Genomic DNA, 14301 nt, shown 5'->3' on the forward strand with positions numbered 1-14301 from the left:
GATCACGTAGACCATCTGCTATTATTTCATGACTACTTACATTTCACATTTTATACTCTAAAAGTTTAAGGAATGGAACTTCTGGCTCCCTTTAGAGAGGAGACTCAGGGAATTAGATTTGTATCATTGTGGAATTGGTTAATCCAATTGTCAATTATGTCAAAATTGTCAATTTTAAACTTTAATTCTGAGGAATGGAATATGGGTCTGGGTGTATCTTCCCCAATATGTCCCAAACTTGATGGTCATCATTCGGCACATCAGGGTAAGGTTTACACTTTGATTCTTACACTGTTCTATTCAATTTCTTAACAGGATAAAAGATGTCCCTAAACTTCCTAACACAATCAGCTGAGAGAGACAGCAGTAAATTTGTGCGTATTTATTCTGGTTAGACTTATGTCAGAAAAATTGAAATTCTTTTGTCAAGAACAATCTAGAAATCCCCCATGCACCTGAAAAATCCAACAGTTGAGCTGTAGCCTCCCCAGTCACTGTATTGCCTGTATTCACTGGGCCTTATGAAGTATTTTCACTCTCTGTAGTTGGGATGTTCATAGAAGATCCAGTAACCATCCATCACATGGCAGAAATGGATGTCATGGTAATGGAAACGATCGTAGACAGATGGACAGTCATCCATGAATTCCATCATCTGTCCTCCAAATTCAGGCCTCTCATAACTCCTCATTCTGTGGGAGTCTCCTCAGTACTGGAATACAAACAAAATATAAGAGTTAGGAGTAGAAGTCGGCCATCTTTCTCTTCAGACAAACTTTATCATTAAATGCGATCTTAGCTGACCTTCTACTTCACCGCCATTCTGCTGGTGCTTTTAATATGTGGAAATCAGTCAATCTCAGTCTTGAATAAACACAGTAACTGAGGTTCCACAGACCTCTGCGGCAAATAATTCAAAAGGTTCACCACTATCTGAATGAGGAAAATCCTCCATATATCAGTGGTTATGGCTTGACCCATATTCAGAGACTGTATCTTCTGTTTCTAGACTCCCCAGCCAGTGGAAATATCCTTCCAGCATGTACTTTGTCGATTACTGTAAGAATTTTCTATGCTTGAATGAGTTCACATTTTGTTCTCTAAACTTTACAGAATGGAGACACAGTCTATTTATTCTTTCCTCATATGACAATCCCACTATCACAGGAATTAATTTTGTAAGCATTAGTTGTGATCGCCTCTATGCAAAGTATATCTTTCCTTAGGTAAGGAGACCAAAATTGCATGCAATACTCCACATGTGGTCTCACCCAGTTTCTACGCAATTACAGAAAGATATCCTTGATGCTGTACTCGTAATAAGTCAATATACCATTTGAAGTTCTGACTGGTTGCTGTAACTTCAAATTAATGTTCACTGACTCATAATCTTGAACTCACAGGAACATTTGAAATTCAACACTTCCAAGTCTCACACCATTTAAGAAACACTCTGTACTTCTGTTTTTTCCCACATTCCTTCGGGAAAACCTAATATTTCTCCAGATTGTATTCCATTTGACAATTTCTTGCCTTTCTACTTAACTTGTCCAAATACACCTGAAGTGTTTTTGCAGTGTCCTCGGTTCCCACCAGTTATGTGTCATATCCAAACTTGGAAATGTTACAGGTTATCCTTATACAAAAATCATCAAGATACGGTTTGAAGTGCTGAGACCCAAGCACTCATCTTTGTTCTGCCTCATTAATCACAGCATGTCACTCAGAAAATGGCTTATTTATTTCTACTGTCCGCTTTTTGTCTTCAACCATTCTTCAGTTCATGACAGTATATTTTCACCATTCCCATGTGATCTTGTTTTGTTGGCCAATCTCTGACATGGGACTTTATTGGTAGCCTTCTAATAATGTAATATACCAAACCCAGTTTTTTCCCTTTGTTCTCTTTTACTGAATTTGAACTGCTCCTGATCTCAAATGCTCCGAGTTAAAACCAGAAAGCAATAACTATACTAACTTGTATCAATAGTTCCTAGCCAATAGCCTCTGAGTCTAAACCTACATTCAAAGGTTAAAAGTCAATACAAGGGTTAAAAAAAATAGAAAAGGCAAAGTTAGATGAATAGATGCAGAGAAATATTCATGTGCAATGTGTCCATAACATCTGAATACACTTGTGCAGCTGAATGGCCCATTTGGGTGAATTCAATTCAATTTAAATAAGTTATTTAATCATAGTCAGATGCTCATAGACATTAACTAATGGTATTTCTGAGGCACAAATGTAATTTGTGCCAATTTTGTTCCCAGAATTACAAGTGGATAGGGCACATCATAACAATCACAATTAAGCACACAAAAGTGGATTAGACTGGAAATGGGGGAACCCAAAGTTATGTAAAGGTTGCAAAAGATTCAGATCACAAAGACCATGAATTCAGACAGACATCCCCAATATCGTTTTAGCACAACTGGCAGTATTTCCTCAAAATAATCTCCTGTCGGACACTGCTTAGGACAGTGTTTAGTTATCTAAGAATCTATCATAATCCCGTTTGCTTGGTGGTAACTGAAATGTAACCATAAGCCACTCACTTACATTTAAAGTAATTCAACCCTGTTTATCATGGTGACCAACAATGCCTGAAAAATTACTTCAGACAATTTCAAGATGTAATTGTTCAAACTGCTATCGGTCAGCTGTATGTTTTCACTGTTATTGCCAATGAGAAGTGTAAAGAAGAGAAAAACATCCCCAAATGTAACAGCTTTGCTCAATGGCAATTTTTAAGACCTCAATCTGTGATGACAACATAAACATGCAACTTACATATAGGTAGGAGTGACATGATCTGACACAGTCATTGAATCCCATCCAGCGCTGGTAGTCAGGATACTCTCCCCTGGTCAGAACATACTGGTATCCCATGTAATTGGGTCTCTCATACAGCACTCACCAGTCACTGTCAACACGGATGGAGTTACAGCGGCTGAAGTAAGGGGACAGGTCGGCACAGTCACTGCTGCACTCATAGTGCCGCCCCTGGAAGTTCCTGTCCTTGTAAAAGATGATCTGTGAAATGGCACAAAATAAATTAATGAGCTTGAAAATCAAAATGTAATGTGAAAAACATCTAGCATTATTCATAAAATTAGACTTGTTCTTACCTTTCCCATTTTTGAGCTCACAGCTAGGTGAGTAACTGATCTATCTTTGCAGTATAATCTACAGCAAAGTATTTATATGATGGACAAAATGGCCTCTCTACCGCTGACTCTTGTCATGCAAATGGTTTGGTGCTGAAAGTCATCAAAACAAAAGCAATAATGGACATCGCTTGACATGTTGCTTGACATGTGACTGATTCTTTCCAATGTACTTCCACTTCATTTTAGTTGTTGTTTGAAAACAAAGTGGAAGAATTTATTGCGTGTTCAACATTTGAGCAGTTATCAAAACAACCAATGGTCACAGAAAACATTTTCAAGGCCTTCAAAACATAAACAGCTAGATCAGCTCCCAAATTAATCAAGAGAGGTGAAACAAAAACTGTTGTGATCATTGTTGTAAATACTTACATTTAGATTAGAACTGAAATAGATTTGCTGATCTGTTTGGATCCAATTAAAATGCTGTCATAAAGTGGAGGTTGACCCCCCTCTGAGAACTAAAACCTAAAGAGGAGCATCTCACCCTATAATCTGTAAAACAGAGCATGAAAAGTGGTGTAACCTGCTTTTCAGCAGCTTCTAGTAGTTAAATAGAATAAATCCCTAACACTCACTTTAAAATCATGAAGTAACAGTTTGTTTATCTAACTCTAACAGCGAACAATTTAACTAAACTATTAACAAACTGAATAAGTCCTTCTAACTGCTGATTATTCCTGAATAAAACAAGATTCTAATGGTATACTGTTCCAACAAATAGAAGTCCCACTCATATAACAAAAAAATTAAGTTTGGTCTCTCGAAATTACAGCCTGGTAATGTGTCTTCCAAAATGTTCTGCACCTTTTCTGTCAATTCTTCAGTCAGGAATGCCTTCTCCATCGTTGGTACCATTGTTATTTCGATGGTGCTTTCTCTAATACATAGCGGAGGCTGTGAGAACAAACAATTCTTTCAAGAGAGAGAGAGCTGAGGGCCGTTAGCTCTGGCGGATGGCGGTCTGCTCTGGGGTCTTTGTCTAACTGCCCCCTTCTTTATTACCCATGATGACATATCAATATTTCTGACAATGGGATTGGTCTTATTTTGTCAAAATCATCCGATTTAAATTTAATAGTTTTGTGGTATCTAAGTACCTGGTTCAAATTGATTGGATAACTTCAAAAGCCTGCTGTCTTGGTAAAAACTGCTGCTTGGCCTACTAACTGTACACACGTTTCAATTTGGGTACTGTCTGTGCACCTGCAAACTTTCAAGCTGTTGCTCACAGACATCCATATTAAATCTCCATCTTCGTTTAATGGACTACGTAATGCTTTCCCCATTTTACAATTTTGCAAACACCAAATTCTAACTTCCTGTCTTCCAATCTACCCAACTCCACAACAGCACACATTATCATAATATAGAATGAAGTTGGAAGAATTTTGTAGGTAAGCCGATGACTTTTTTTATTGAATGACTCCATCTCTGATTTTATTTCCTATTGCTTATTGCTTTCCTTGATAAGGCGTCTCATAACAAATTTGTCAGCAAATTAGAACGTCATGGAATGAAATGGACAGCGGAACTTGGGTGGAAAGTTGGCTGAGTGATGGAAATCAGAATGAATGCTAGCTGGCTGTTTTTCACATTAGAGGATGTTACGTTCTGGTGATTTCTTCACTTCTCCTGATCAATACCAACTGTCTACACTTTCATGGACAGGGCACAATTTCAACATTTGTAGATAATGTGGAACGTAGATATACTGTGAACTATGAGAAGGATCATAGAATCACAGAGTCATAGAGTCATATGGAAACAGACCCTTTGGTCCAACCAGTCCATGCAGAACATAATCACAACTAAACCAGTCCCACCTGTCTGCTCCTGGTCCATATTCTCCAAACCTTTCCTATTCATGTACTTACCATGTTAAACTTCATCAGTACATGTATGGAATGAGCTGCCAGGCAGCTCATTTAAAAGGTGTCTGGATGGGTATATGAATACAAAGGGTTTAGATGGATATGGATCAAGCACTAGCAAATGGGACTAGATTACGTTAGGATATCTGATTGGCATGGACAAGTTGGACCAAAGGGTCTGTTTCCTGCTGTAGATCTCTATGACTCTATGGTACTATGCTGGTTGAATGGCCAATGAAATTTAATGCAGAAAAGTGTGAAGTTAACTAATTAGACAAAGAAATGAGGAGAGGTGATATAAATGAAAGGTACGATGCTAAGTGGATGCTAAAACAAAACAGCCCTGAGGGTATGTTTGAATAACACACATGGTTTCGCAGGCTTGTGAATATGGGTGATGGGTATTTTAAAAAAGAATTAATGATGAATCGATATAACTGCCTGGTTTAGCCTGGATTAGCCAGAGTGTTGTGTCCAATTCTGTTCCCTATACTTCAGGAAGGATGTGAAGGCATTAAGAGCAGCTGCAAAGAATATTTGGGATCATATGTCCATGAATGAGGAATTTTATATTGGAGAAGCTAGGAATGTTCTCTTTTGAAGAGACGATTCAACCATGCAGGGCATCTCGAGAATGTACAGATAGAATGCTCAATTGCAGTGGGTGGAGAACTAGAGGTTACTAATTGAAGACGACTAGCAAAAGACTTCACAAAGACACAATGAGTAGTTAGAATCTGGAATGCCGTTCCTTGAGACCAGAATGGGAGCCAATTCATTTGAGATTTTCAAAAGGAATTTTATAATTGTTTGCCATTAACAAAGAATTGCAGGGTTCCTGGGAATTGCCGGAGGATTGCAACTCAGCGTGTTGCCCATGGAGAGAGTAGACATAGAACAGCAGGACAAATGGCCTCATTCAATGCTGTAACTGATCTATCATTTCCATGAAATGGTGCTGCTAAGCGTCTGGTAAGTAGCTGTCATTGATGCCTTCAGTCTCTGGCACTCCACTGTGTAAACTGCTTTTGTATCCATCCTAGGAAATCAAAAAGTGGCCGCTGGGTTACAAGCTGCCATCTGCTTACGACATGAATGACGGTTGCAGTACGCAGCCCAGAATGGACACGTGGTTTATCTGGGTCATATATTTCCTTCTCATTCACTTTTGGCACATGAGTATCACTGGTTGGGATCACATCCCTAATTGCCTTGAGAAGATGATAATGAGCCGTTGGTCTGGTCTTGGATCATAACACTTTCCTTGATTATTTTAAAATAAATGGGTAGTAACTGCCATTCAAATGATGTTTTGGAATATATTTTATTAATATTTATTTTCTTTCTCAGCTGTGTACTATGATTGAACGCTCCACAGTGCATTTTAAATAGCAAATACAATCTGGACAGATCCCACAGCTTTCTCAGCATCTCCTCCCAGATGTTAACAGGTCATTGAATCTCACTAAACTTCACCAGCGATTGTGGTTCTTCCATTTTGTTGATCTGGCTTTGAAACTCCCTGTCAATAGCTGCATCATCAAGGAGATCTGAAATAATTGTGCCTAATCTAGTCGATCCCGCTCTGTTCCTGTGTCCTTCCTTCCCTTCACACCAAAAATTGCACTCCAGCATTTATTCACAGGCACAACCCCCGGTTTTCACCAACAGCCAGCTTCACCAAGCTAAAACTGCCCCTGAGTATTCCCTGAGACCCAGTCTTGCTTAGTTGTATCAAACAGACACTTCTTATGTCATTTCAAAGCTGCACTGATGCATTCATGCTTACGTTCTTCTTCTGAGCCATTCCTGACTTTTCCCAGTACAGAGCCAGGGAGTTTCATACTTTCTGAGCTCTCCTGCACTTTATCTCAGTCCTGACTGTAACTTTCAATTGCACACTGATCCCTTGAAGTTCTCCTAATTTATTTTCTCTATCAGCCATTCAAAACAGAGCCATTCAAACGCTGCTGCCTTCCCACTGCAGGCCTGCTAAAAATCAGCACTGCTGACGTGGAATCTGCCCTTATATCTGTCCTTTCTCCAATTATCCATCTCCTTAGGACTATATTGCAGTGACCAAAAACTGCCCTGAGAGACTAACTGAAAAGAAGCCACTGCCCTATTGCGGAGCAGCAATTCTGCTACTTCATTACCCTGGAATTCTCTGTACTGCTGAATGTTACAGTATTCCCACCTTTATGAATGTTTACAAAAAAGGATTCATCACAAATAATATAAGCTTAATGCCAATTGGTGTGTGAATGCTATTTTGTTTCAGCTCTTCTGCTTCATTCATTTGAAATAAATCTCTCTCAAGGGGAGACTCTGTCAAAATTTGACTGTGTTTCATACATGTGCCTTTGCAAAATTGTGCAGGAACCTAAGAGATCGACACGCGAAAGGCTCTGGGGCTCAACATTATTGAGAATGTCTGAGCTGAGAGAGAATATGGAATGTATGAATCCAGACCCACAATACTGAGAACTTCAAAGTCATGGTAACTTCCTTCATTTTGTTCTGTGCATTAATGCACTGAATAAAACTCCAATGACTCTCTTCACTAAAGTTGTGATAAAATGTAAACTCAGAACAGCATAGCAACCTGCTGTTATGGACGGGGTATGTGTTGATTGTTAATGCTTTTGAATTTCCACATTTTGTACTCTGAAAGTTTAAGGAATGAAACTTCTAGATCCATTTAGAGAAGACACACAGGGAAGTAGATTTAAATTATCATGGAATTGGTTTATCTAATTGTCAATGGGGTGGAATTTTGAACTTAAATTCCATGGAGTGTATGAGGTGGAAATTTGAGAATGACATGAGTGAACCTTTAAATCTATATGAATTTCCTGCTGCGGTTAGAATGAGGTAGGAAGTTTTAGTTAACTTCATGAAAAATAATCATAAAAATCAATCAGGAGTAATTTTCCATTTACTCTCATTCAAAGAAATAGGGCAAAAAAAAAGTTATTAAACTGCATCAAAATGCTCGGATGCTAAAGCAGCAGACAGACTGAGTTTCTGTGAGAATGCAATGTAGCTGAACCAGCATGAAGCCAGAGGCCTTATTTGGAAATGGAACATGAAGATTACCCTGTCCACACCAAGTAAGACAAAGCAATGGGGTGTAATCAAGGATGGGAGCAAAGCATAAGTTTCAGAGAGGAGTTGGATGGCACCTGGGAAGATGGGAAGTGGTAAAACCTGGGGTAATAGGTGCGTTACCACTTTTGGAATGGAGGAAAAATAGGATATTTTTCTAAAAGTGACCATTTTGGAATTTGACCAACGTACTATGTATGTGACTTACAATGTATAAATACCTGAGGTATCCTCATTGGGTTAGAGTGCTACCTCAGAGCCTTTTCTGGAGTGGACTCTCCCAACACTGGCCCAATAAATGAATATTGACTTGTACCTTGAGACTTCAGAAATTATTCTGCCAAATAATCTGCCCACCACAAATAGAAAATGATACTGGGCGCATCACGGACAAACAATTCCTGATATATCATAAATTTGGCCTAAATCATCCTGGACATTAGCTAAAGTCACTCTCTCAGATATTCTTTTGCTATTCTATTCAATAACAGGATAAAAAAAAGTCTCTGACAATCCAAACAAAAGTCAACTGAGAGCAACAGCAGTCAATTCATGAATATTTATTCTGCTCATATATATGTCAGATAAACAAAACCATGTTTGCCAAGAACAATCTAGAAATCCCTCATGCGCCTGAAAGATCCGATAGTTGAGCTGTAGCCTCCCCAGTCACTGTATCTCCTATATTCACCAGGCCTCATGAAGTACTGTCGCCCTCTGTAGTTGGGATGTTCATAGAAGATCCAGTAACCGTCCATCACATGGCAGGAGTGGATGTCACGGTAACGGAAACGATCGTAGACAGATGGACAGTCATCCATGAATTCCATCATCTGCCCTCCAAAATCAGGCCTCTCGTAAATCCTCATTCTGTAGGAGCCTCCACGGTACTAGAATAGAAATGAGATTATGTTAGTGATGAAATGTGTAAGAAAGTAACTGGCTGGTTAGAAGGGATAATTTGAAGGAACTTTTGATTAATATTGAGAGTAAAGCTGAGATAACTCAATGTCTTGTCCAGGACATTTGGATTGAATTCTCACCTGATTATCACTTGTGCTTCCGTGTGTACCTTTGTAGGATGTAAAGGAAATGGTGATCACAGCGAATGTAAGGCTAATGTATTTGACTCATGTAGACTGTAGGTTTCATAAACTTAATAAAATTCCATTTTATTTTGTTCTGATTAATATTATTTCATTCCTATAGATGGATGACTGTGATGTGGTGATGCCGGGGTCTGGGGTGGACAAAGTCAGAAGGCTCACGGCACCAGGTTATAGTAACTTCACCGGACAAGGGAGCAACGCAACAAGAGCTTGTGATTTTAAATTAACCTGTTGGACTATAACTTGGTGTCATATGACTTCTGACTTTATAGATGGAATCAGAATTCACACAACCTGACTATTTCACTTCCCTGGGCTTTTTGTGGAATCAGCACATCTCAAGTTTTAATTGTATTTTGTTGAGCATTATTGTATTCGCTATATATGTAAACTCAAGGTATAAGGGCAACTTAACAGATGATGGGATGATGGAATGGGTGCAGTTCACTCGACTGTCTCTGCGATGGTCTGGAATATATCAGTCTGATCTGCTTTGTGAGGAATGGGAATAGTTTACCAGGACAATAACCAGCATGACATGGAAACAACAGATTTGAGAGAAACAGGTGGAAGTATATAATAACAGATGATGGATGCAGATAGGTGCTAGAATTACATACCGTGAGGACTGAATAGACTTATGGGTTTTCTGTATTATAAACTCTATATTAATCTCAGATAGATTATACTGGTTTTTACATGTTAAGGATCCATTCATATTTTGGGTCCATCCTCATAGACAATTGGCACCAACTAAGTGGACCTTCACTGGCCTGAAAGTGAGTCTGACAAAGATTCCCTCAAATGGCAGTTGGCATTTTTTGAAGGGCACAGGATGACAGCTAAAGCAAACACCAGGAATTGGAAAGATAGAGGGGTGCTGTGGTGGTGGTGGTTGGCGGGGGGGGGAAGGTGGGAGTAGAGAAAATACCAAAATGCCATTGCAATGACTGTGGATTCAGGCCAGCACACCTTTTTCTTCCGAGTCCAACAACAACAACTTTCATCAAAGCATTACTGTTCTTCAGTAGTCACAGCGGCCATGTAAGAATTGATTACAGTCCATCTTCGCTTGTTAGCTCCTCACTTGCGTTTCATACAGACATTTGATAGTTACAACACCAACGGGAGGCCATTTGGCCAATTGTGTCCATTGCCTGGTCTCTGTGAGCCTTTTGCCTTTTGATAGTTAGCCAGTTCCACAATGAAAATCCTGCTTTAATCTGCCTGCACCACACTCTGAAGTAGTGCAATCAGATCTTAATGTCCTGCAGTGTAAAAGTATCTTCCTTGTCTCACCACTGTTCCTTTTAACAATTCAGTTTGTATTGGCATTCTCTGGTTTGTCACAATTACACCAATGAGAGCAGCTTCTCCCTATTTTAATCTTTCCTGGCCACCTCTTGGTGTTGAACACCTCTTTCAAATCGCCACATGGAGTTTCTTTATTCTAAGGGGAACAATCCCAACTTCTCCAATCTCTCCTTCCCCCAACTCTCAACTTCCTCTACCACTTTCAACCTACACACTTACCTCCAACTCCCTCTGCCAAGGCACCCTATTTTGGAAAAGTATTCATTATTTTATATTGCCCCTCCTCATTCCTTCTACTGAAATGCATCATTTTGCACTTTTCAGGTAGTTCATTTCGGATTTCATCTGCGATGTGTCCAACCTTTAACCAGCCTGTCAAGAAAAGCAGTGTACCTTCATGATTGGGAAACCCAAACTTACACTTTTCTCCAGTCCAAGCATAAGGTTGATCCAGACTCTTTGTTTCAGGTTATTCAGTCATATCAAGTGAAACAACCTTTGTTTTAGATGCCCACAAGGAATGCCTGAAACACTTCCATATGCCATTTAAACTGAAAGAAATTCCAGTTTCTACTGTACTGATTTGGGCATGTATAAAATTGACTGCATAGTTTTACTGTTATTACAAATACTTGGTGTGTAAAACACAATAACATCCTCAAGTTTAGTTGTTTAGCTCAATGAGCATTTCCTTGATCTCAGTCTGAACAGAATGCATAAACATCCAACTTACCTGTGGGTAGGAGCGACATGACCTGACACAGTCATTGAATCCCATCCAGCGCTGGTAGTCAGGATACTCTCCCCTGGTCAGAACATACTGGTATCCCATGTAATTGGGTTTCTCATACAGCACCCACCAGTCACTGTCAACACGGATGGAGTTACAGCGACTGAAGTAAGGGGACAGGTTGGCACAGTCACTGCTGCACTCATAGTGCCGCCCCTGGAAGTTCCTGTCCTCGTAAAAGATGATCTGTGGAGAGACACAAGAGATGTTAATGAGCTTGATAATCAAAGTACAATACTAAAAAACTATAGCATCATGTACAAAATCAGACTTGTCCTTACCTTTCCCATTTTGAGCTTGAAGCTAGTTGAGTCACTGATCTAACAATCAACATTATCTCCAGTGTGTATTTATACACTGCATGAAATTGCCCCTCTACTCCAGACTCTTGTTATGCAAATGATTTGATGCTGAACATCAGCAAAAAACACATCACTTGACGTTTTGCTTGTCTCATGACCAGTTCTTTTCACTTCGCTTTCACTTTTCATTTTATTTGCCATGTGTAAACAAAGTGGGAGGGTCTACTGCATTTTCTATACACTAACTGCTTTGTAACAACAGTCAAAAAAATTCATTTGCCAGAACTTACTTCCAAAGTTACCAATCTAGCTCAGTTCCCAAATTAGCTAAGATAGGGGAAACGAAAACTGCACCGTTTAGCTCACTACCTTACAGACTTTCAGTTACAGTTCAATGGTACACCTATCCCTCTGACTGACAAAACTTCAAATAAGGTGTATATCATTGAGATAATGTATGTAAAATAAGAGGGAAGAGCTCAGTACATAATGTGGCAGAATACCAAATAAGATTGTTGCATTTTAAAACTCTCAGCTAAATTTTACCAGAAGTGCACTGCTCTCCCTATCTTCCCTCTTACCAGGGGGCAAAAGTGCTCACTGCTGCCAAGACCTCCCAGGATTCCCAGAGCTGGCACCATCATTAGAATGCCATTTTGCATCAGATCAAGCACTGTCTGCTCGGGCCTGTCCTGTCTATGGTTCTTGTGCATGAAGAATTGCCCCAGAGATGTCGGACAGAGGCAAAGTTGCCACCCTGATTTGCTGGAAGCCCTGGTGGACACCAGAATGGATTAGAGAAGGGTTGTTAGCTTTTCTCAACACTGGTAGAGAAGACCATGCCAGCCTGGTATCAATTTTCCACCCAGGTCAATGCAATGTCACCGGTCTGGAGAAATGCCCAGCAATGCTGCAAGAAGGTCAATCAACTTCTCTAACCTGCAAGTGCCATCATTTTCCCTCAGCCACTTCATACTCAATCTATTTCTACTGAATACCCCCCTCCGACCAAGGCTTATGGGTCTATCCCTATCACCATTGCATAAAATGTCTACCCTCACTCCGCATTGGCTATTCACCCACTACCTTTTCCCCATCTGTACCAGATGTAAGAACTATGCCAGCCACCATCATATCACTCAATCCCTCCCTTTGCTGATAACACTAGGTCCTGGCAACCAAGTGATAGCCATTCAGTGAGACTCTCCCATTACTGTCACTGTGAATGTATTCTGAACAATCCAAATTCCTATCCATATTTCACAACTTGTTCTCTCTTTTCTCTTAGTGGAATCTGCACAGTGTCTGCCATCATAGAGTCATAGTCATCACGTGATACAGAAACAGGCCCTTTGAACCAACTCATCCATGCTGACCAGGTTTCCTGAACTGAACTAGTACCATTTGCCTGTGCTTGGGCCATATCTCTCTAAACGTTTCCTATCCATGTACCTGTCCAAGTGTCTTATAAACGCTGTCATTGTACCAGTCTCCATCACTTCCTCCGGCAACTCTTTCCATACATGCACCACCCTCTGCGTGAAAAAGTTGCCCCTTAGGTCCCTTTTAAATCTTGCCTCTCTCACCTTAAACCTATGCCTTCTAGTTTCAGAGTCCCCTACCCCGGGGAAAAGACCTTGGCAATTCACCTTATCAATGCCCCTCGTGATTTGATAAACTTCTAAAAGGTCATCCCTCAGCTTCCTACACTCCAGGGAAAAAGTCCCAGCCTACCTAGCCTGTCCCTATAATATAAACCTTCCAGTCTCAGTAACATCCTTGTTCGTCTTTTTTCCACTCTTTCCAGTTTAATAACATTCTTCCTTTTGCAGAGAAATCAGAATTATACTTAGTACTGTGAATGCGGCCTCACCAATGTCTTGTACATCTGTAACATGGTTTCCCAAGTCCTATACTCAGTGTTCTGACCGATGAAGGCAAGTTTGCTAAACGCTTTCCTCCCCACGCTGTCTACCTCTGACTCCACTTTCAAGGAACTGGGTTCAGCTTGTCAAATTTTGGCCCCTCACTCATGGCTCTGATGATACAAATATCTCTGCCAGGGGTCCCGTAATTTCTTCCCTCACTCCCCACAATATCATGGGATACACATAATCATGTACTGGGGATTTATCTACCCTCATGCTTTTCAAGACCTTCAGCCCCTCCTCTTCTGCAATGTGGATTCTTTTCGAGACATCATTATTTATTTCCCTGAGTTCCATTTTAAGAGACTCAAGGTGTAATTCACATCATCTCAGCGCTCTAACTCTCATTGACCCCCATCTCTAACCCATAGCGTCAGTGCATTCGCCAGTTCCTGGGAGCAGAGACTCCAAGGACCAAGCAGTGTCCTTTGACTGGACAGTATCAACATAAACTCCAGATAGGACCTGCATGGAAAGCTGATGTCAAGAGGCCATTCTGTATCCATTGTTAGCCCCAGTGGAAGGAGGTGCTCCATTGCAGATGCACAGAGTGTCATCACATACAGATTTGACTTCCCCCTCTGCTCAGACTCTACTATCATCACCCTTCTCTCATCAGCTCTGAATGCATTGTAAGACGAGTGACTGTTGCTCGGCTGCATCATGAGGGCATTCATGGCTGGACATTCCGTAGTTCCACATCAGGTG

The 14301-nt window shown here is 40.3% G+C and overlaps 1 protein-coding gene and 1 pseudogene across 1 annotated transcript; both read right to left on the bottom strand.

Annotated features, from left to right (window-relative positions):
* Positions 1–436: 436 nt before the first annotated feature.
* Positions 437–3193, bottom strand: LOC122551315 (annotated as a pseudogene).
* Positions 3194–8695: 5502 nt separating this feature from the next.
* LOC122551311 (gamma-crystallin S-1-like) lies at positions 8696–11735 on the bottom strand. Its single transcript, XM_043693020.1, has 3 exons — positions 11645–11735; positions 11307–11549; positions 8696–9040 (listed from the first exon to the last, which is right to left on the bottom strand). The coding sequence occupies exons 1-3, from the start codon at positions 11651–11653 to the stop codon at positions 8765–8767; spliced, it is 528 nt and encodes a 175-aa protein (XP_043548955.1). The 5' UTR covers positions 11654–11735; the 3' UTR covers positions 8696–8764.
* Positions 11736–14301: the final 2566 nt, after the last annotated feature.

This window comes from Chiloscyllium plagiosum, chromosome 7 (genome assembly GCF_004010195.1).
Source record: "Chiloscyllium plagiosum isolate BGI_BamShark_2017 chromosome 7, ASM401019v2, whole genome shotgun sequence".
Taxonomy (NCBI): Eukaryota; Metazoa; Chordata; class Chondrichthyes; order Orectolobiformes; family Hemiscylliidae; genus Chiloscyllium; species Chiloscyllium plagiosum.

What these genes read in the sequence shown, in the direction of transcription:
- LOC122551311 (XM_043693020.1), bottom strand. An exon ending in CATGTCGCTCCTACCCACAG is followed by an intron (nt 9,041 to 11,306) that starts GTAAGTTGGATG and finishes TTTCTATTCTAG; the next exon opens with TACCGTGGAGGCTCCTACAG.